Genomic DNA, 24,883 nt, shown 5'->3' on the forward strand with positions numbered 1-24,883 from the left:
GTAGAGAATGGGGGCAAACTACACCTAAGCCGCCCACATTGCTGGTATTCTTCTCCCAATATATATTCTTTAGGGTCCGTCTGTGTCGTCCGATATCTACAATATTTTGACCAATCATTAAAGTACAGATAGTGCACTTAAAACTTTTCGTAGTAGAACGGGTGTGATGTATAGACGAGGAGGAAGACCCACGCCATATCCGACGAGCTTTGCACCGAGCCATGCAAGAAGTGCACGAACACCGATCCGTCTATACGCTAGAAAACTAACATATCTAGTGAACACCTACCTCTGGGATACTACAGAAAATGGCGCCCAACGTGGGGCTAGACACCGATAACCGCTTTGAGAAATTAAAGAGAAATTAAACACTCAGGTAGTATACAAGTCCTAGGAGCCGAAATCGCAAGTTATGTGCAGGATCTTCAGGAGGTACTAGCCATCAATATTGCTCAATTATTCATCCAATTAGCTTTTGAAGTTTAAATAATTTAAAATCTTTTAAATATTTAAGTCCGCAGAAACCTATTTTTGTATTTGAGGTTAGCCATAACTGTTTTATAAAGTCGTTGCCTGGAATAGCGACTGCAATTCGAGTCCTTACGGATTGAGGCGACCGGAACGATCTTATTCACAGGGTTAATAATTAAGTCAGAAATTAATCCGGTAGACTAAAGTTTTGATTCGATATTAGAGGGAAGCGAATTCGGAAATTCGTACTTTGGAACTGCGATTGAAAATCAAGTCATTATGGTATCATCGACCAAGGCGAACCAATCGTAGAAAACTAGTTTCGTTGATATTGTTTAGTTCACCTGGCGTCAGGGCACAGTACGCGTACTTAGGAGTAGCAAGTCATCGGAGGAACTTCGATACTTGACCAGTGCAGCGAATACGAATCCCGGAAGTCAAATTCATCAAGCAAATATTAGTATAGAGTATTTTTAGGAGATAATACCAAGCATGTTCGAGAGAATTGATAAACGGCTCGTTGGAAAGCAGAGACCAATTTTGAAAAACATAAAAACTATATAACATTTTGTGGAAAATGCCACTTCATCACAGTACGGAGAACTTAGCAGCCGCGTCAAATGATGACACAACGGTTTGCATTTTATGCGCTCGACCATTGAATGTGGAGGACCTGAAAGCAGTTTCTCCATGTAATCATAAATTCCACCGTCAATGCATCACGGATCACTTGCAAGTAACAAATACTTGCCCAACGTGTAATAACATATGTACTGTGCAACAGTTATCGATATCAAATAATAATTTGTTAGCTGAGTTGACAGACGCAGAGCAAAGATCACACGCTGCAAGTGCGCCGTCTGAAATCGATCCTGGCGAAGGCAGTAGTAACCAAATCGTGAATCGAGGCCGAGGCCGAGGTAGAGTCAACTCGCGAAGAGGCAGGAATACTGTGCAACCCAGAACCATTGTTACTAGATCGCAGCTACCTCTTAATGCAGGACAACAACTAGACAGAACCGCGAATACCGATTCCATATTGGATTCTTCGAAATCAGAGAGTTTGGAAGAGATAGGAAGGGCAATGCAAGCGGCAATGCAGACCCAACAGGAAAAACTTATGCACGACCTGACAGTCTTTATTCAGACACAGTTGGCGAACATGCAAGTAGGCTACAATGGACAGTTCCCCAGCGGAAGACGGGTCAACGATAATACTGAGAACTCAGGGATCACAGCTGGTCAATCACAGCCAGCGGAGGAGCAGAATTCGCCTAACGTTAGCACAAACATCAGTCCGGTAAATCAGCAGCTTAGTAGGATATCAGGCAGATTCCCCAATTCGGTTCAGCCGGAGAAAGTGCCTAGTATTATTCAGAGTTGGCACATCAAATTTGACGGGGCCAAAGATGGATTGCAAACGGAAGACTTTTTGTACAGAGTTAATGCTTTGGCACAACAGAATTTAAATGGTGATCATCAGTTATTATGCGACCATCTGCACCTATTTTTTATAGGCAGGGCTAGCGAGTGGTACTGGAAATACCACAAGGCCAGTGAAAAGGTAACTTGGAATGAGTTTTGCAAAGAATTTAGGGAAAAGTTTAGGGACATAGATACAGACTTAGATATATGGGAATCAATTAACAACAGGCGTCAGACAGATAGGGAACCATTTGAGGAATATCAAATTTATATCGAAAAACATGTGGCGCGCTTGAGCACCCCAATTTCGGAACAGTCTCTGGTCCAACTTCTTATTCGACACTCGAAACCCTCTCTTAGGTACGAGTTAATGCACTTAAATATCGACTCCTTAGCTAGCTTAAGAAAAGAGATCCGAACGCACGAGCAGTTTTGTAAACAAAATAGACAGCAGCCAGGAAGGAATAATTTTTCCGCGCGTCCGAATGTTTCTGAACTGGATCCAGATTCTGAGGACACAGTGCTAGATGAAGTTTCAGCTTTGCAGCGTAGAGAAATGAGATGCTGGAACTGCGACAAGATTGGGCATCGCTTCGACGACTGTCTTGAGTCAATCAGTATATTTTGCTTTGGATGCGGTGCCAAAAACACCAAGAAGCCAAATTGTCAAAAATGTAACCCATCGGAAAACCACCAACGGGATGTGTCGGCCAAAAACCACTCGACGCATCCGAAAAATTAAAATCAGACTGTGGTACGCAGACCGATCCAATTGAAAGTTCGGATCTGAACACACGACCTAATCATCTCAGACCTTACCACGTTAGAGAAGCACAATATACAGCAGCTAGACAGAGAATTTTTGGAGACATTAGCAGCTGTAGCGTTTCTCAGAAACCCGGACGTTCAACTTCACGAGTACGACAATTTTGGAAAACGGTGCGACAAAGTCGGAAAAGGTTGGTTGCAGCAGTTTTCCTTAACTCCGATAACCGTTTATATACCGAAATAGATATATCAGATAAGCGTTACGTAGCTTTGCTGGATTCAGGTGCGACGATTAGTTGTATCGGGGGCAACGCTGCGAAAGATTTATCTCAGCATCCGAGGATGCGTAAATGTTCAGGTCAAATTAAGACAGCTAATGATGCATCGTGTTCAGTCGTGGGCAGACTCATTTTGGATATCACATATCGTAATCGCACTAATGCAGTTGAGTTCTTCGTCATACCAGAGCTCAAGCAAGATATTTATCTTGGTATTGATTTCTGGCGCGATTTCGGATTGCTGAACAAAATAACGGAAGAAATTGGGTCGGTTAGCGAACTCGATGTAGGGCGAGAAGACGATGTGGTTGATATCCCGAAAGTACATTCCCTTTCAATAGAACAACGAACAAGGTTAGAAGAAGTAATACGTCAACTCCCTTCTTACGAGTCGGAGGGATTAGGGCGGACGCAGATGCTAGAGCATTCCATCGATGTTGGCGGGGCGAAGCCGGTAAAGCAGCGTCACTGGCCGATCTCACCTGCAAAGGAGAAAATTATGTTTGCAGAAATAGAAAACATGTTAGCATTAGACGTGATAGAGGAATCCCGAAGCCCTTGGAGCAGCAACTGTGTACTAGTTAAACGAGGAGAAAAGGTTCGGTTATGTTTAGATTCGAGAGAAGTGAATAAGCTGACTGTAAAGGATGCCTATCCTCTTCCTCACGTAGACGGAATCCTAAGCAGACTGCCACCAGCGCGTTACATCACCGGACTTGACATGAAGCACGCGTTTTGGCAGATTCCGCTCGAGGAAAAGTCAAGGCAGTGCACAGCGTTTACGATACCCAATAGGCCTTTGTATCAGTACAAAGTAATGCCCTTTGGGCTTTGTAACGCCGCGCAAACACTCTGCAGGTTAATGGACTTAGTAATACCAGCTAGTCTGCGCACTCGGGTGTTTGTATACTTAGATGATTTGTTAATTTTGTCTGATGATTTTGAGTCACACATGAAGTTGCTAGAAGAGGTCGCTAGGTATTTGCGAAAGGCTAATTTAACGATTAACATAGCAAAATCAAATTTTTGTATGACCGAGATCAAGTACTTAGGGTTCATCATAGGGCACGGACAGCTTAAAGTCGATCCAAGTAAAGTTAGTGCCATTAACGAGTTTCCAATTCCGACCACAGTCAAGCAGCTCCGTAGATTTCTTGGGCTTGCCGGCTGGTACAGGCGTTATGTAGATAATTACGCTTCTATCACCGTTCCTTTGACTGAGTTACTTAAGAAAAACAAAGAGTTTAGCTGGAATCGCGAGGCAGAAGAGGCGTTTAGTTTACTTAAGTCGAAGTTAACGTCATCCCCAGTGTTGAGAACCCCAGATTTTAATAGAAAGTTTGTTTTGCTTTGTGATGCAAGTCTTTATGGTCTTGGGTGTGTATTGGCCCAAGAATATGAAGACGGAGTTGAATTTCCAGTTGCATATATGTCAGAAAAACTGTCAAAAGCACAGCGAAATTACTCCGTTACTGAACTTGAGTTGCTAGCCGTTATCAAGGGTATAAATAAGTTTAGGGCCTATATAGAAGGGCAAGAGTTTTGCGTAGTGACAGATCATGCTTCCTTGCAGTGGCTTATAAAGCAGAAAGACCTGTCAGGACGCCTAGCAAGGTGGTCAATTCAATTACAGAGATTTTCGTTTACGATTAAGCACCGAAGTGGGACACAGAACGTAGTGGCTGACGCATTGTCGAGATGCGAAGAAGCTAACGTTTGCGAAGTCACTGACTCGGGACCAGTAATTGATTTGTTATCTAAGGAATTCGAGTCGGAGGACTATCTTGAGCTAGTCAACCGCATAAAGGAAAATCAAGCTAGGTTACCCGACCTAAAAGTAGTAGATAAGTTTGTGTACAAGCGAACTGAGCCATCTAAGGGGGATGCACTTAAAGACGCAGAATCCTGGAAACTCTGGGTTCCAGCATTATTAAGAGAACATGTTATGTATCGCGCTCACGATGCTCCTGATTCCGCTCATATAGGGATGACCAAAATGATTGAAAAGTTGAAACGCTATCTATTTTGGCCCGGAATGGTGACTCAGATTCGAGACTATGTAGCTAACTGCTCCATTTGCAAGTCCACCAAGAGTCCCAATCAAATTCTTAGACCTCCAATGGGCAATCCAACTACTTCAGAACGACCGTTCCAAAAACTGTATATGGACCTGTTAGGCCCATACCCTAGGTCTAAGAGCGGTAATATCGGCCTATTAATAATAGTCGACCATTGCACGAAATTTCATTTCTTACACCCACTACGAAAATTCACCTCTGATAAAATATGTGATTTCCTGGAAAAATACGTATTTTTCACTTTCGGAGTTCCTGAATCCATATTGACGGACAACGGATCACAGTTTAAGTCTGGCCACTATAAAGCTTTCTTAACCCGATTCGGTGTTGTACCGGTTTGTACGGCCATACACTCCCCACAAGCTAACGCGAGCGAGCGAGTGAACCGATCGGTCTTGGCGGCTATCAGGGCTTACATCGGAACAGATCATACCAATTGGGACAGAAACATAGATGAGATTAGCGCGTCCTTGAGGGCAAGCACACATCGTAGCACAGGATTTTCGCCGTACTTTTTGTGTTTCGGACAGAATATGGTGATGAACGGCAAGGACTACGAACTTCTAAGGAAATTGAATTTGATTAGAGACGATACAGCTTTAAAAACGTCTGATCTGATGCAATTGACTCGGAGGCAAGCACAGGAAAAAGTAAGGGAAGCTCACGCCGCTAACGCTAAAATGTATGACTTGCGTAGCCGTTCAGTTCGTTTTAAAGTAGGCGATACTGTATACGCTCGTAGCTTTGCACAGAGCAACGCAGCGAAGAAGTTTAGCAATAAACTAGCCCCAGTTTTCATTAAGGCTAAAGTGTGGAAGAAAATTAGTCATATATACTACGAATTAGCATCCGAAGATGACAAACCTCTGGGGGTATACCACTTAAAAGATATAAGGACCTAAAAGAAGAATGCCCGACCTTTTTCAGTTAATACTTCTTCGAGACAGGACTCTAGCAGAATTAACTGCGGTGTAGGGTTCGGGGTAATAGCAATAAGCAAAACGCATCCCGCATGTCAATTCGGATAGGCTCAGGCAGGGATGTAGAGAAGACTTCCAAACTTCAAATCGGTTATGCCTGCTGAGTCGCATTGCACACGCACACACACACCTACTTAGATCTCTCTCTCTCGCTCTCTATCGGCGTGCGAAAGGCAAAGAAGGAAAAAAAAAAAAAAAGAGCGAGTTTGGGAAAAGTCCCGTTTATTGTGATCTAGAAATTTCCAATTCGCGCTGCCTGAACCAACGCGAAGAGATGCTCGCTCACTTGATTTTGGGAACGATAAGCATCCACAAGTATTTGATCAGCAGTAATAATTTCAACTTGCAATTTCGACGCGTGCATAAACTGTACCCCGAAAGCCAGAGAGGACATAGACCACGCGCTGTTACAAGAAGAAAAGAGCCTATTGTTAAAACAATAAATTCGTTCAAACGAGGGTAATTATTTGTGCTAATTGAAATATACGAGTGAACCTCACAATGTGTCCATGTATGTAGAGCACGTTCATCGGAGGCCGGCCAGAAAGCACACGCGCTCGTCGCGGGCGCTGTTGCGCTTACATCTTTAGAACAAAATACATATTTGTACATCACCGTGCCTGGCCGGCCGATATTTTGCTGCGAAACTGGGAAAACTGTGCGTTGCTGCAGCCCACATATACCAACACGTGACAACATAACCCCCATACCAGCAGAGCCCAGCTAAGGCTGCTGCAGGTTTGAGCGCTTGCAACCGGATCTTCGTAAATGCCGCATACGGGACTACGAGCGGAGCACGAGTGATACCTGGCCGGAACTTGGAGAAACCCATACCGACACGTGGAGCCCTAACCTAGAAGGCAGCAGACTCGCACAACAGCCTTTCAGAAGTACCTGCGGATCATACCGTTTCTGGGCGGAAAATAAACAGGCCCAAAGGAGACCGGCGCAGCGAACTTGAGAAGAGGGAATACCACTTCTACGGAGAACAACCGATGCAAGCACGCATACTTGCAAAACAGCGCCTACACGGACAGACGTCGGCGATACCGATCGCCCATAAGAGAAGTCTTATTGTTTTGATTTAGCTTGAACTTTTATTTTTTTTGTCATTGAGAATTAGACATTTTTCTTATTAGCTGTTTCTTTTTATTTAGCATATAAATTAAGTGAATGCCAGATGCCACTACTAATAATCCCGTTTAAATTAAAATAACCACGCTCTTTGAGAAGTCCTAAACAGCACCTGCATCTTCGATGGGCCCAGCGAATCGGCAGCGGAAAATATGTGCGTAAGTTTTTTTTTATTAACGACAACAGTAGCTATACATATATATGTATCTAAGAGTAATTTGATTTAACCGGGATGTGTAAAGAAAGGGCATAACCAAGAGCTTCATTAAATTTATCAAGTAAAATCATTAATTATTAGAGAATGTCTAAACAAAATATATTTAAGAAGTTAAATTGAAAAAGAAAAAACATGAATTATTAGAATGTAAGTTCAGAAACTGAAAAGAAACAAAGGAACAAAGAATGAATATGAAGAATTTATGTAAATTATCTTGAATTTTGTTACCGTTTAATATGAGCGAATAATTTGTATAAATACGGTCAGCTGCTAGTACAGCGATGCTGTTGTCAACCTTCTCGAACATCATTTAATCTACAATAAAGCGTTTGCCAAGGGGTAACAGCAAGCAATTTCTACTGTTACTAAGGTCGGGAGGGTAGAGAATGGGGGCAAACTACACCTAAGCCGCCCACATTGCTGGTATTCTTCTCCCAATATATATTCTTTAGGGTCCGTCTGTGTCGTCCGATATCTACAATATTTTGACCAATCATTAAAGTACAGATAGTGCACTTAAAACTTTTCGTAGTAGAACGGGTGTGATGTATAGACGAGGAGGAAGACCCACGCCATATCCGACGAGCTTTGCACCGAGCCATGCAAGAAGTGCACGAACACCGATCCGTCTATACGCTAGAAAACTAACATATCTAGTGAACACCTACCTCTGGGATACTACAACTCATAAATTGCAAATCGCGGCACATAAAAAGAAAAACAAATAATTAAGCAGGGCGATGGATTTAAAGAAAACAGCTTTTCATAAAAGAAAAGCTTGCCCGAGAAAAGCTTCAGAAAATCCCTTATCTAGCTTTTCCGAATAGCTAAGTTCCATTTAAGAGGTCGTTGTCTAAGAAACTTTATTTTTTTTCGGAAAAAAGCCAAATGTAGATGGCGCTTCACCATAAAGATGTCAAAAGGGGCTTACTTAAGCTAATCTGTCTAAGATGTTATAACCTGGATTACAGCTAAACTACATCCGCATTTACCATGACTATACTTTCCGCTTGACATTTCCATTTCCTCCATCAACATACAACGAAAACCTCTTCAGCAGTTATTACGCTTAATTTGAAAACATTTAATTACCATTAATTATATTTTTGTATAATTACATTTTCTGTTTTATTGTTACATTTATATGCTCATTGTGCATCATATATTATGCTTAGTAAAATCACGCAAATGTTTCATTAAAAATTGATGCCTTCATTTTTGTAACGTTGTAAAGAGAACGACGTGATGTTTGGGGAAGTCGTTATTGCTTTTGCTGTATCCATGGCTATTGTTGCAATTATAGTCGGGCAGTTGATGATTTTGGTTGGCCTTTTGTATTAGTCAGCTTCCCCATTGCGGTTTAATTAAAATTATGAACTCGCTTAGTTGCCATTAAATAACAAATAAAATAAGATCTACATGCGATTTATGTAAAAAAGTTCATTTTTTGTTTTCGTTTTTATCCTCTCTTTTGTGGTCTTCCTCCTGGTGTATACACTTAGCAAAAATACGCATTACAAACTATTAGCAGTGTTGCCCTCAAGCGGGCGGGGGCGGTAGGTGGAGGAGGACGAGGCGTGGTGTACACACATTTAAAACCTAAGAATATCATTCGCACTCGATTTGAGAGAGGCGGAGCATTGGTGATCCATGCAAAGAATAAATTATCCATTGTTCTTTGAATTTCCCACTGTATCTTAGTATCTAAACTGTCCCTTCTTCCCCCTCTCGTTGTGGTAGACCCTCAGTGGTGAGTAGCTGCCATTTCCGTTTCCATTGAGTGACGCTCCGGCTCCGTTTCCGTTTCCGGCTCCATTGCCATTGCCAGCCCCGTTTCCAGTACCGGTTCCAGTATTGCCAAAGTTCTGGGATGCTGATCCGGAGATCAGCTCCTCGGAGTGCTGTGGCTTGGCGGTGCAGCGTGGAGCCAGCACCAGGTTGTAGATCCCGAAATAAACCACAGCCACGATGCAGGCCACCACGGCCAGCCATTGGTAGGTGCAGGACCAGGCCCCAAGTTTCGGGTCTCTCTCTTCGCGAGCTAATCCAATCAGAGCTCCAAAGCCTTTGCCTGAAAGGAGTAATATAAGTTAGAAATAAGTATCTCAGGAAAATATATAAACAATATTTCTATATACTTTTTATAAACAAATGTAAGATATGCAATATAAAACCAAAACAAATAAATTAGTTTTTGCAAAACTAAAATCATTGAAATCACTTATCCTTATATTTGTATTCTGTTTTCATTATAATAAAAATAAAATATAAAACCAAGCCGGGTCAATAATATTTCTCTGTTTTTACATTTTACTAGATTTCAATACTACGTTATTACTAAAAAGGGGTTATTTTCAATACATTAAGAGTCAAAAATCTTTTGATAAATATTTATATATGTATATTCCTACGCTTATTTAAATTTCTGGTTTAAATATTTTTTTTTTTTCAAAACTTACCCAATCCGAAGAAGGCCAAAACAGCGATGGCCTGTCCAGTGGCAGTCAATTTCCTAGGCATGGCATGACGCATGTACAGAATGATCGTGATCCAAATGAGACCGATGGCAGCCGGTTCGATGATCTCCATGATGACGGTCAACCAACGAGTCTGGGGGTCACTCAACGCGGTGAATCTAATGACATAGATAGCCAAACCGCCGATGAAGATATTCGAGTGGCCGCAGTACTCGATGAACTTGTCCACATTGAAGAAAAGGACCACAATGAGGAGTAAGCCCGAATAGCTCAGAGCGTTTGGATCGTAGAAGGTCCAGCGCAGGAAGCTGTGAATGCTGCTCCAGAACGTGCCAAACAGAATGGACACCAGTGTTAGAACAAAGATCTCGGGACTATAGCGCCGGATGGCGGACATGGGCACCACCAGCATTCCGGTCTTCGTGTGCCACCACCATTCTGGCGGACTCAGTGGCATCTGAGAGGCACAGAGCAGCACTATGGCACCCAGAACAAAGCTTACAATAAATATTATAAGAGCAACAACAGCAGCATCCTGATTAGGTTCGTTCTCGAAGAAGATCAACTCCAGTGGCGAGAAGAGCACCACATAGCCAATGGCACCCCAAACATACTGGCGGCACACCTCTCCCCTGCCCTCGGAAGTCTCACGCACGGCAATCACGATGGCTGTGTTCAGCAGGGTCAGTGCGGCCATGGGGAAAATATCTCCAATCAGTCGAATGGTTGTATAGCCCACCAGGGTTTCCTGCACACTGCCAGTGGTCTATGGATTTTGGACAAATTAAATTAAATATTTACAAAAATTAAACGAACTACTCACATTCGTACACTCGCTGTCCGAAAGCACACTCTTCTCATGGTAAGGACTTACCACCTGACACTCGATCATCGGCTTGCAGTTGCTGTCGTTCAGGCTATATTGCTTAAAGTCCTTCATGTAAGTCACCTGCTGTGCGGGAATGTGGCACTGGAAACCCTCTGAAAAAGAGAACACATTATTAAGTACATTTACACAACATTAAAATTCATTTAGAAATTAGAATTTTAAATAAATTTGGGAGATACTCCAATGTGGCTTAAGAAAATAAGAAATCTTTCATATATTTATATTGTAGGAAATATATATATATATATTATAAAATCTTTCACAAATCTGTATGTTTCCTTATTTTCGGTTTGAAATAAATTAGTTAATGAATTCCAAAATGAGCATTTTTTCAAAATATATATTATTGCAAAATTCGTGATAAATCTTTAAACTGGTTTTACATTTAACTCACCCAATGGATACTGACACCATCCTTCGTAGTCATCGTAGTGCTCCTCCTGACTGATTGCCGAGCCCATGACAGCATCGATGACCACGCTGGTGGTGTCCTCGGTGTAGGCGTGGCAGTGCTTGACCACATCCTTGCCGTCCTGGTTGCGCTGGGTGAGGCAAACGTGCGGGGGCTGGACGTAGACCTTGGTGGGGGGCTTCTTCACCTGTCTGGTGGACCGGTGGAGTGGCAACTCGCCACTGATGGTCTCCACGCCAGCACTGTCCGCTGGGTCCGAGCCCTCCAAGTCCCTCCTGACGCGCAAGCTCTCTGTGACCGCAGTGCTGCCCTCGTCCTCGTAGTCAAACTCTGAACTCTGCTCCGTGGAAGGGGCCACCGTGGGCACCTCCGCCAACCAGGCCACATATAGTGGCTCATAGAGCTTGGGATTCTGACAACTGTAGGTGCAACGGGTCAGGTTGATGGCACCCTCCTTATGCTCCCACATGCTGCAGCTGGAGTTCGAGCCACAGCGCTCTTGGAACAGGAATCCTCCGGTTTCGTCACAGCCAAAGCTGACCAGTGGCTCTCGGATTTCTCCCCGCCGGCTGACATCCGGGACGGCAAACAGAAAGGCATAGATTAAGGCCGAGATCAGCAGGAAAACGGCAGTCATCACTCGCAACGTGCGTCCAAAGGTATTCGGGTTCCTGGCCGCTAGGCGATCCGCCCAAGGACCAGCGATCAATGGACCCAAAATGGAAACAAACGGCGCCAATATGGTGATCGTGCGGTACTCCGAGAAGTCCAGACCCAAAAGCAATGGCTTTGTGGAATGCAAAACATGCAAAGCTGTAAGGCCTGTAATGTATAAATGATTTTAGTAAATAGTTTAGCCTAAAAAGACATTATAAAATAAAAGAAAGAAAGAAGCTTCGACAAGCTGAAGTTTATATACCCTTGCAGCTTTTGCAAAAAAAAAAAATAGTCTTTAAAACATATACATTTTGATGATGATCAAGAATATATATAATTTATAGAGTTGGAGATGTCTCCTTCGCTGCGTTGCAAACTTCTGACTGAAGGGCATAATACTTGTTTATAAATTATTTAACTTTGATATGTTGGTAAAATAAATTCAGATTAAAAAAATAAACAATTTAAATGCATTGACAACGCATTGATGATAATTGATGCATTGATAATTTATTGAATAACATTTCATGGCCATTTAAAATAAATTTGTTATTATAATTAATTGAAACCCAGCGATATTTGTATATTTAAAATATTAACTATATATCAAAACTATTATGAAAGTTTTTAAATTGTTTAAGTGCCAGCTTAAAGCTTTTCTTAAAAACTCACCGGTGATGACAAAGAATACGACAAATTTGAGCGATATCAACGTTCTGTTGACACGCGGTTTGTGAGCCGCAATGAAACCCATTTTCTCGATTTGGGTGTCTACAAACTATGTATAGATAATCTCAGTAATTAAGCCACCTCTCGGGGGTCTCGTTCTTCCTCGTAATTTCTTCTTCGTTTCGTTGGGATTCAGTTGCTCATGTTAGACTGGATGGGTTCTGTAAAGAAGAGAAACACAGTTAATAATAATTACTAAATGTGAAAGATAAAATGTCTAACAATTTGTGAGACGTAAAGAGAGAAAAACAACATGTCAAAGCATTGAAATACTAGGGCCTCACGCAACCACAAAAGTCACAGACACCAACAGTAAATAATACCAACTTGCTGGCTACCAACTGAAACCGCATAAACAATAAGATATCAGAGGCTGTAAGCCCTTTTTATGCACCCTGTACCAAAATACACATGAAGCTACTCTGCCCAATTTGTGGGCATATCAAAAAGCAATCAAGCCATTTGATGCCACCCATCATCGATGATAATCGGCGGGCAAACACAACATGCTGAAAATTGTTCGAGAGCTCGTTCAGAGACCCCTCGTTGCAAATATAACATAAATATATACGTGTCACAATGGGGTGTCAAATATAAACAAGTGTCAATAGGCAATAGGCCACAGTCGACATTCATAACACACATACGCACCATTGCACAGTGGCAGTCGGGACAACAACATAACTAAAATAACACAGTAATTGAACGCAATGGCAGCAGCAAAACAATAATGAAATATATATTGTATCTGCCCTAGACATAAATTTAAATTAACTGTCAACGAAATTATCAATGACACGTAGCTTTAATCATCAGCAAACTATTTACTGGAGATTATGATTAAAGGAAAGGCATCGCGGGCTATTGTGACATAAACAGCTGCAGTCAATGTTATACCACTTAAGATGCCTTCCGCAAAATGCAAATATCTTGCAAATTGTATTATATTTTTATGAACTGTATGAGTTATTATCAGGGTAATAAAACAGGTTTGAGTTTTTCGTGTATACAGAAATATTCTTAAAATTAATCATAAATACCTATAACTTAAAATCTTTAAGAATTCTAGACATTTAAAGTGAAAGAATTGTTTTTTTTTAATTTTCCTTTACTTTTTAATTTTACAGTTTTGCTTTCTATGAGTAATTGAACTTGAGTTATTAGGTGTTGACAGTGACTTCTTATTTTGTATGCTATTTATTGGACCCCTTCTGTACGCTTAATGCAACCACTAGACAGTGCGTTAAACCCACTCGACAAGTAAATTGCTTGATAATGCCTAAAACGCATGTGTCGAGCAGAAAGCCCACTCTTTCGCCGTCTGAATTGCAATTTGCAAGATGATACTTTAAGTGAGCTCTGTTCCTCAACATTGACAATGGGACTCGGAAAGGAAAAGGAAAGTGCCAGACGACGGTGATCATATTTTCCAACTGCGCAGCCCCGCGCGAGAACTCAGATGGCAAGAAACGAGATTTAAGTAGTTTGTGGCAAAACCGGTTGTTTGGCTTGTCGGCTAGGCAAATTACATCACCCCGAGCAAAAAGCGAAACATTTGACTGACTCTGCGTGTTATCTACGCCCCCAAAGACAACAGCCCAACCCAACCGAAGCGGTGGAAGGCCAGGCAGATGGGCATCCATCCAGCTGCCATCTGCAAAATCTCACAGCGACCACCAGCTAATTGAACAACTCACACAGACTCCAAGGTCTGATTTACATACAATTTATAAAGTGCTAAGCTCTTAATGCTACACCGCCGCTAGGGCCAATCAATAATGTAAAATACGTCTGCCTTGCCAAAGGTCAAGACAAACACAAGCAAATTGATAAGTAAACAAAACATTTGGACCGGTCAATGAATCATCTAGAAATGCTCCGTAATATTTCAAAATTAGATGAACACAAATCTGGGTTATCAGTTGATGGCTGCTAAAAATTTCCCCATCAACAAACATAATTACAATATATTGCCGGCTTATCTAAGCATCAGTATTGAATTCAGCTGGAGGTACTATAAAAGGTCAAACTGCCAAACAAAAGCCAACCAACTAGCAATGCATGACGTAATCCAAATAATAACGAAAACAATACGAGAGCAGCTATAAAAATGTCGCTGTGTTTGAGACCGAAATTCAAATTAGTAACCAGCCAACGACCAGCAGCAAAAAATAAAATAACAACAAAAATGAAGCTTCAGTTTCAACTTAATGACAAAACGCCCCGCACGCACACACCCAAAAAAAAACAGAGCGAAGAAAAACTAAAAACCCCAAACAAAACCATCCAAATCCGAGCTCCACACACACACACACCCCGCACAACCTGGGCAGCCAGTGATTGCCCCACATGGGCACTACGTATGACACAGTGCGCTTATTTATGACCTAAGGTAAACTTTGGCCGGCGCTAGCCCCAGAAATGCCATAAGCTGGGAAATGGAAAAACAAAATGGCTGGCATTTCCCCATTGCGTGTTCGTTTGGGGGGCTTGAGATCGGTGGAAGAGGTGCCATCGGAGCAGTCCAAGGGAACTAGCCCCAGGCGAACATGCCCACGGGCATTGACAATTAACCATGCTGTATATAGTACACTATGCTATACATCTGCGCAGGCGACAAGCATCTGGAAGGTACCTACGAAACTAAACTTTTATATTTTCAAAAAAAATCATTTTTTGGCTTTTATAAATCCATTTCGTTTTTTTGGGACTGTGCTGCCCTTGACGCCAACGCATCTTTCAAGAAATTTAGCGGTGCCTTTCAAAATAATTTTACATGAGATTCCTCTTTCAAAAAAGAATTTGTTTTTTGATTGGTGTAAAATAAAATAAATTTAAACTTAGATTATTTTGTCTTTGAAATAAGTAAAATTAATTTTTCCTTGCAATAATTGAAATAGCTTAACCAATTAAAACCGAATTAAAAAACTAAATTATTGATTACTATCCACAAATAAAACGTAACTATCCAGATTGCATAAAAAGGTTGTTAATAGTGAATTGGTCAATAACATATTATTAAACTTTATAGAACTGTTTAAATTTAGGTTTTTGAAGCCACTTATAATTTTATACATATATACATAATGGATTACAATGACCATTTATCTTTGTTAGCTCAGTTTTCTTTATATTTTTCGTTATTATATTTCCATGATGAATTTTAGTGGCCATTTAAGTTGTATATTTTTGAAAAATAAGTTATTTATCTATCCAAAAGTGCGTTTAAAATCACATTTATCATGTTAAACAATTCTCTTGCTATAGCTTTTAGCTGGAGTATTTTCCTATCTGGTTTCCCAATCGACGGCTTTGCCGCCTGAGCAAATTATCCGAGTTTTCTTTTCGGATTTTCGCCACACGTCCGCTTGCAACTTTTCCGCTTCGGTGGCGGCAGTGCCTCTGCCTTTTGTTTGTACTGCCAAATAAAAACCAACTGTGAGAACTCTGCGTGCATGTTGAGTTTTTTTTTTGTTTTTGGCGGGGGAACTCGGTGCGGTAATTATGTACGAATGTGCCACCATGTAGCCACCCGAAAATAGAAATTTAATTACAAACAACGACAATCAGCATGACCCTCTGTTTATCAGCTGCCTAGTAAATCACTTTGTAAATGTCAATTAGTGATAAGGCCAAAGCCAGAGACCAAAAATCAAAAGACAATGAGGCAATATATTTGCGCATGCCTTATGCAAATCGTATTTGTTAGCATCGAATTGGCTGGGTTTGCAGTTGTTTGTTTATTCGCATTGTTTGCACAACGATTTTTAACACCTTTACGGGCAGCTGGAAATTTCAGTTTTTGGCAGCGACTAATATTTTTTCTTGGGTGCAATGTTTAGCTGCAAAAGTTGCGCCTTTTGCATGGGATCCCTCAAGACATTGTGGGTCAATTGGTTTTTATTTAGAATTTGTCTTTTTTTTTTGGGATTGTGCTCAGACAGCGCGCCGCCCGCTTAATTATGCGTAACACGACTACAGAAAAATAGAAAAGCCGCAACAAAAGCCGCTTGCATTTGGTTAAATTTATGAATGAATGCAAAGGCCTGGGCACACTGTGCCGGCTTTAATTAACATTTAAAATGCATAAATTGTGCGACCGTTCGAACTGTGTCAGCAATTTGGCTCCGAACATGGGCGAACAGAGCCTACGTGGGCCGATCGCATCGGCAAGTGCAGCGTCATTGAAGGTCTAGACTCTAGACTCTCGAAAAGGTTCAATGAAAGTGAGGAAAATTTATTGGGGAACATTTGCATAGTTTCCCCTGGATGTCTGCCAGATTTTTCGGCCAGTCAATGCACTGTTAATGTCTTGAATCGCCAGTAAACGCAACATTAACATTTTTCCCCATTTTCATTTCGGTTTCGCTCGAGCGTACAAAGCGTTAATTTCAATTGAAAACCAAATGGTGTATCTGCACATTTTCTGGCACTTGCCTTCTGACATTTAGCCAGCATAAATTTCCCAATACGCAAATCAGTTTCGCTAACTTAGCTAAGCAAGTAACACATAATTTTGGATTTTATATTCTATTATACTTTGTTATTTTTTTTGCATTTGTGATCAATTTTATTGTTAGGTTTTACGTTTAATTGGGGCTCTCCGTTTGTTTACATTGTGGTCACGTAGCGAGGTTCTGGTTTATTTTCAGTTTTACAATTGCATTGGAACGACCTACACTCATAGACCCACACATTCGAAAATCTATAGTTGAATGAACGAATAAAGTACCGCACCGTTAATCAATTGGGTAAGTTATAGAGTGACTTATTGATGAATGCGTCGGGGAGTTTTGAGGCGAGGCGACATCGCACGCCTTCGGGACAAACCTTGGCGGTAGTTTATAAGGCGCATTTCCGTTAGGGCTCTGTTAATGATATTGTGCAATAATTCATTGCTTTTGTGTGAGGTCTTTTTGAATGCGAGATTTGCATTGGCATTGCGAGTCCCAGTCCCCTGAGCATTATGGAAATGCCATAATGACATTTTCCTCACTCACAATCGTGTGTTGACAACTTTTCTGGAATGCTGCCAGCTCAGATCCCCCTTAACTTTTACACGTGGCTACAAAAAACAGTATTTATTTAAATAAAAAAAACAGTAAAGTATCTTCAATACGAAGTCAATATTTTTATACAAAATTAAAATAGAATATTTTCATGAGCTTAATTTTGTATTGGAATTTTAAAAAGGTTTGAGCCAGTCAAAAAAATTGCAATGTTTTTGACACTTAAATTATTCCTGCATCTAGTTTTACTGAAAGATCCAACTTTTTTTCATTTAAAACCTTTAACATTTCAAGGTTTAATAATGTTTTTATTGCTTCTATTATTGGCTTACTTCTAAAAATCAAAGCGTGTTCAAAGTACGAAGTAACTGCAGCCCAGTGTTATAGGTAATTCAATGTATAGATACATCAAGTCTATTTATAGTCATTCCACCCACTTGTCTTTGAGCAAATTACAACCTACTTAGCATCTTTCGACCGCCTGAAATGCACTTAAAAACGCATTCCCATTAACAGTATAACAACATAGCCGGACTCCCCTGAGGATCCATTTGGTCACGCCCCAAACTGGTGGCACACGCAATCCCTTCTCCCCTGGTGCACCTCATATGTTGGCTCGTGTTCGCTGCCGGCTAATTAATTAAGCCGAAGAAACTGGGTCAACACACACAGGCCCAACAGAACAGAAACAAGGCAAGTGCATATGGGGTGGGGAGCACGGGTGGGGTAGTGACCCGACCCTCTGAGATCTTCATGTTTCCCCGAATCGGAAAATTCGTAAATTTCCTACAGGCCAAAAAGAATTTATGTGCAAATGCAAAGCCAGCGGAGCCCATGATTGAGCAATTTATAGGGCAGTCACACGCAAGTCACCATTTCCCGGGGCGAAGGGGAAAACTAGACAAGTTCCGATTTCGGGGAGGGGATGGGACGGAGGTTAAGTTATGCAGATGAACAAATCCAGTGGAGAAATAATTTCCACATAGTTTATGGCGAAAATTCTCTCAATTAGTGCCAGACACAAAAATAGAAAATTTGTCTTCGCCGCCAGGCAGAAAAATAAATTCATAAATATTTCGGTCTAGCATGAATTTATTGTTGTTTATATTTGAATTGAGAATCTAGTTTCAATATGGACCACAAGCCCCAATTTTATGGCAAAAATAACTAAACAAAGCAGATTGCTGAAATAAAAATGTGTTTTATTTGAGTTAAATTCTTATCAGGTATTTAATTCAATATCAGGTATTTAAAGGAATTCCCATAATTGTTTGCTTGAAACTTGTACTTTTATACACAAGATATAAATACAAACATCAAAGATTCCCCTGCTGCCAAAATAGGGTGTCTTCCAGACAATTTATTGTTTATTTTTAGACCGCACAATATGGGAAATCAGTGGCACATGTACGCTTTCAGGTGAGCCAATAGAAGAATTAAATTCTTGTTTGGATTATTGTGGTGAGAGGTGGAGGCCAGCCAGCACTTGAATGCAAATGGGCCGGCCGGCAGCAACTGCAACTTGTTGCCTTCCAATGCACTTTTGTTTACATCACTTGTTTCTTGTCTGTTCGCTTGTGTCTGCTCAGTCAGCTGTCTGCCAAACTGGTCAGCCGAGGTGGGTGGATAAATTGCAAAAAATATATTCTCATTTAATTTGGGTTGCTTTGGGTTGCAGTGCCGTCAGCGGTGAAGCAAGTCCCATTAAACTGTCCGAAACTTATTTCAGCTTCAATTTGTTAGTGTCATGACCCCGGCGACAACGAAAACAACGCGAGAGCGTCTACGTTTCTCTAGAGATATTTGGAGCGATGCCTCGATGACATCATCTGGCTGTTTTGACGCAATATTTTTCGGGGCGATCTATATTTAAAAAACTTTTTAGCACTCAGATCATAGAAAAGCAGGGGGAGAAGGGACATGTGTTTGAATCACATTCGAGTGGTTTCAATATATTAATATACTTATCTTGAAGAACGTGCTAGCCTGGCTTTTTTAATCAATTTTCCACGACGACTAGGAAAAAGAACTTAAAATAAATACGCATTAAGGTTTTCGGTACAAAGGTTTATTTATTTCTCTCACATTCATGTGCATGCCCCATTTCATCTTTCTTTCTAAAACAATTTTCTGCCTTCATGTATCCATACCGCAAAGTTCTGATAAACTTATTTACTTTTCACGAAGGACGTTCATGCCTTTCAGATTTTCTAAATCAATTTTCCGCCATTAGGCAAATTATGATATCATGCCCCGCAATGTGCTGACTCAACGAATGAGATATTTGCATATAACCTTGTATTTTCCCATGCATTTTGAACGCTCCACTGCAGCGTGAAAATATTTGTGCCGGCCAACCCCCCCTTACCACTTTCTAAAACTTTTGGAATAGTTTTGCAAATTGATATTGCAGCATGTGATAGGAATTTAATTGAATTGTAAGCGTAATGGTTTTAGTTTGGGTCTCAATTAATTGTTTAGTGCGCTAATTGCCGTTATCCGAATACAGAATTAAAGAGACAGTGCCGACAATTGAGACATCAGTTGCGCAGGCGCATTGTGGGGCCACCATAAACGTATGATAACCTGGGTATTTACAAATTTGGAGCCAGAGAATCGAAGCCAGCGAGGCCCAGTGGCGCTGACACGACCCAGAGTCTCGAGGAACGGACAAAGTCAAGTCACGCACTGCAAACATTTCCTCAAAACTTGATTTCCAATTCAATGCCAGCAAATGCAATTCTCGAAACCGGCCCCCAAGAGCGCCAGCTACAGCTCCACAAAAGGAGGTACCTAGATACATTTGTAGCTACAAGTTGGCTTTGACGATGGCCTGTCACTCAAGCGGCAGATACTCGTAAACAGGAAAACATTTCCTCGAACGCAGCATTAACTTGAGCATGTTCTCGGTTCTTGGTTCACAACATTTCCTTTGTCTGTTTTTCGACGCCGAAAAGACATAGCAAATCCCTTTTCATTTGGCGTGGGCTTTTCTCGACTTGACAATGGCGCCGTCTGACATTGAAATTTTCTGCCATTTAACTGCCTTACTTCTCTGGTTATGTTGGTCGCCAAAAATCAACACAGAACAAACAAAAGTTTGCCCTAGTTTCGTTGGTCCGCCAAAATAGTGGTGCGTCATAAATAAAAACAAACGGAGCCGCTACTGTAAATGCTTGGGGGTCCATGACAGTTGCCGAAATAGCCCGAAAGTATCTGGCTCTCGGTGCATACATATATTTTTAGGTATATTTCTTTGACACAGCCCGAAGGAGGCGTCGTCGCCTCTGAGTCATCAGAATCTTGCAAAAGCTTTGACACACATAAGGAGGGGCATGTATAAGAAGACAAGTCAAACTAAATACAGTGCATGCTAAATACAGCAAATAAATCGATCAAAAATTGTTTGCTGTGTTTATAATTTCAACATGATAAATATCTAAAACAAATCCTACAAATATAAATTTATAAAAAATAAATTTAAACAATTTAATTTTGACAAAATGTTCTATATCAATATTTAAAATCTAGAATATAATTATATTTAAGACCAAGAAGATAAAAGACCTTTTTTACCATTCCCAGCATATCATTTTACCATTTAAAAATCTGTTTATGTGCTCAAATGCCTATTCATTTTTAAAGGGATAAGAAAGTTGAAGGCCACTGAAGAAATTGTAAATATTATTTGTTCCTTTTTTGTGACAAATTTCCCTTTAACAAAACAACTTCTTCAGCACAAACAATTAATGATCCAAGGAAAACAATCGAAATTTAAATGTTTTCTTCCGTTTTTCATTCCACCCCTCTCTTTATTTACATTATTTTTATTTATGTTTTGCAGATTATTTTGGTTTCGTTTATTTGCCCACATGCCTGTCGTTTATATAAAAAACACCACACATTAAAAGTATCCTCAACAGATGTGCGGACGGATAAGCTCAAAATGTCGACAATATAGCCCACAACATAATATACATGCGTACATATAGTATGTGCAATTTGAAATTCTGGAAAATCAGCACAGCATTTGAGTTTAGCTAACATAATTTCGATACGAGGGCAAATAAACTGACAGACCAGCAGAGAGATCAGCAGAAGATCATGATGAGGCTATCGCTGATGACGCCAAAATGATGTCATATTCGGCCGACACACTCGAATGCCTTATATCTAAAGCTTGTTTCGGGTTTTGTGTTTCAAATTCAAACACACACCGATAAATGTAGGTACCGCCTGTATATATCTCATGTGCCTGTATACCGCCCCCTCTGGTCCATTGATTGTGTTATTTGTATTGGTGTAGCTCCATTGTTTGCCATTAGAATGTCTTGTCTGCCGGTTTTAAGCTCTGAAGTTGTTTGTCGGGTTTTTGTCTGCACAGATCGGCACACTACCTCATCGACTGTGCTGCTTTCTGCCAAATTCAAGTTCAAGCGACAGACGATGCGGGTGTATTTTTTATTTTACTCTTTTTGTGTATCGAAAACAACACGAACTCGCACAGAAAGTATGGCAAAAAAACAATAGAAAGGTGGAGATATCTTGAAGTTTCTGCGCTTTCTTAGAAACAGGGTGGTTGTCTAACGTTTTCTATAAGGGTGGTTCCCGACACTTTCCACCTTTCGGGGTGGTTTCCCGCCTCTTCTAAAAGCGCTTCTTGGCCTTCTTTTGCTTGGATTTAATTTTTGGCTTGATTGACGGCAACGCCTGGCGTGTTTTAATGCCTATTTCCTCCTTTTATTGCAAAGGGTGGTTGTTTTTATTTACGTTTTACGTACCGGCATTTGTTCCACCCTATCGGCATTTTTTCGAAATCCCACACGCATAACTTCCTTACTTTTTTGGCTACTTTATGGTGACTTAGGGTGATGATAAATTGCTTAATTCATTGATAGATCATGAAATATGTAAGGGTATCTGGGTCAATGGATTGCAGAGGGCTGTTAGGATTTCCATACATTAAAACAACAACTTAGAATTCTACATAAAGGGCAAGGGCTTGATTTGAAATTTGATATACCATTTATATAGCAAATGAGGAATTATACAGTTTGTATGTATATAAAGCTCATTCATTCAATTCATAAATTTTAAATTTATTTAAATTTCTAGCCTTTTAATTTTTTTAATGGAATGCCAATATTGTACATAACAATTACAATTAAATTAATTATTATTATTTTTTCTTTATAAATCAATAAGTAAACCATTTTAGCAAATATTAATAAAAAAAATAGATGTTTCTTCAGTTTGTTTTTAATGATTTCGTTTAACATAAAAAAATATAAAAAAAACTGGAACTAATTAAATTAAAGAATCAATTGGATAATTACTATTTTAAATGGCCCCTTTGGGGAATACCTTTCCACTCTTTTGACGCCGAGCTCATAAGACCATTTATTCACTATTAGGTCATTCCCATAAAAAGAAAACTCTAGAGGGGCCCGTCTGCCACTGGCAGAAGGCATTAATGGGCTGAAAAAGAGTGCAATTGTGGTGCGCCAAAAAGGAAACGCAACAGTTGCAACATGGTAAGTAGAAACGATTGCCGACGTCATGGGTGGAAAATAAAAATGTCAATAAAAATTACAGCAAATTGCTGCCTGCCGCGCCCCCTAACCACCGTTTATATTAGGGGGCGGCAAGTGGTAGCACGCTGGGCACATGGTTGTTGGACACTTTATGTAGTTACCAAGGTTACTATCCTATCCCTAGTGTCCTGGCGTCAATTGAGCGCTCGGCTGATTAAATTACCCGAGCGCACAGTGTGGGTAACGGACAAATGGTCAATGGAGAGGGGGATTGCATAGTGCATTAAGCAATTGTCCTTTTTATATATGCCATGGCCATGTCGCCATTCGGTCTCCGCGTCAGTGAGTCGCCGCGAAAATTGCACTTTGCAGTGCTTCAACCCAAAAACTTTGTCCCCACAATTTCATTGATTTTCCCTTCTCTGAGCTGATGATTTCATTCTCAGACCAAAACACACAAGAATCACGAATATCCTACAAAGCAAATGCAACACGTGACGAAAGGCAAACGAAGTCCTATTTTGAGTTCAGTAAGTCACATCATTTTCGCTTTTAATTTCGCCCTTTGGCTGCCACCGATGACCGCAGAAGCCACCAAACCAGATGACATCACAGTTTTGTGAGTGGGTTTGATTGTGTGTCAGTGTGTTGTGTGTGCGAAAAGATTGATGAGTAAGCCTTAAAGAAGACTTTGTGGAGGGCTTAGGAAGGATATTCAGAAAAGATATAAGAAGAAAAATATTATAGAATTGTATATGTATTATTTGGAATTAAAAAAAAATTATACCATCTGCAAATATGGGGATACTTTATACCTTAATTACAATACATTAATCACATTTTTTTTTTGTTTATATAAAATGCAAAATTTAAAAAAGAAATTTTAATTTTGAAGTTTTCCAAATGTATTTAAAAATAACAATAAATTCATCAAATGAGGTTCCTTTCTTGTCAATGAGCAATTCATTTTCTATTTCAATACTAAAATTTACATGCAAATTAAGTTTTTACTGTCCACAATTCCATTTCGGAATGCAAATATTATATATAATATTTTAATTTAATTTGCCTTGTTGCCATTAACGTTTCCAAGTTTCGGTTAATAATGTTTCCGTTCTTGTGGCAATTGCTTAGGCTAATTATTCAGTTAATCACCAATTCGAAGCTTCTTATTTGTTACGGGTTCATTATTTGCTATTTATACGTTCTCCATTAACCAAAAGCACACACAACCAATCACGCATATAGAGTAACAACACGGGCACTTGTTCGTATGCGGCCAAATATCGCCAGGGAATTCGAAATCGTATTTGATTGTAGTTTTATTTGCCTCTTTTCTTTTCAAATTAAATGAAAATATTTTAAATTCAACACTGGCTGGCACAAGAATAACAGCGACACTGCCGAACTAAACGCGCAGCAATTTCTAAATGCGAAGTGTGACTACAAAAATAAGTTTTGAATAACAGCAAGGCAAAGGAAACACTATTATTATGTATAAGTAGCTAAAGGAAAACACACCGAAAAGCGCGAGTCGCGCGGCTGCTTCAAATAAAAACGTCTTTGTTTTTATTTTATTTTTTTGGCGGCAGCTGCCAGAAGTCAAAAGAAGCTCTGGCGTGGGTGACTTCGATTCACGATTTCGATTTCGATTTGATTCCGTCTGGCAATCCGCGTGCGCGTCCAAACGCCTCGCCGTTCAAAAGAAAACTAAACCCAGTTGTCGGGTCGGGAAACCAGAAAATATTCAGCCAGCTGTTCCGGTCCGCCGGCCTTCCTACTCGCGGGGACGCGACTGTGACTTAAGAGCCGGTCGAGAAATAGC

The 24,883-nt window shown here is 40.4% G+C and overlaps 1 protein-coding gene across 3 annotated transcripts; it reads right to left on the reverse strand.

Moving 5' to 3' along the window:
* Positions 1–8,411: 8,411 nt before the first annotated feature.
* LOC128258284 (uncharacterized) lies at positions 8,412–24,777 on the reverse strand. 3 transcript variants are annotated; one of them, XM_052989833.1, is made up of 6 exons: positions 24,580–24,777; positions 12,459–12,676; positions 11,112–11,951; positions 10,652–10,809; positions 9,811–10,594; positions 8,412–9,422 (listed from the first exon to the last, which is right to left on the reverse strand). In XM_052989833.1, exons 2-6 carry the CDS (start codon positions 12,538–12,540, stop codon positions 9,049–9,051), a joined length of 2,238 nt encoding a protein of 745 aa, XP_052845793.1. In that variant the 5' UTR covers positions 12,541–12,676; positions 24,580–24,777; the 3' UTR covers positions 8,412–9,048. The 3 variants fall into 3 exon arrangements, with proteins under 3 accessions (XP_052845793.1, XP_052845796.1, XP_052845795.1); XM_052989836.1 differs by having other exon boundaries at positions 8,412–9,416; positions 9,807–10,594; XM_052989835.1 differs by lacking the exon at positions 24,580–24,777 and adding an exon at positions 24,214–24,234.
* Positions 24,778–24,883: the final 106 nt, after the last annotated feature.

Source organism: Drosophila gunungcola (assembly GCF_025200985.1).
Source record: "Drosophila gunungcola strain Sukarami chromosome 3L unlocalized genomic scaffold, Dgunungcola_SK_2 000003F, whole genome shotgun sequence".
Classification (NCBI taxonomy): domain Eukaryota; kingdom Metazoa; phylum Arthropoda; class Insecta; order Diptera; family Drosophilidae; genus Drosophila; species Drosophila gunungcola.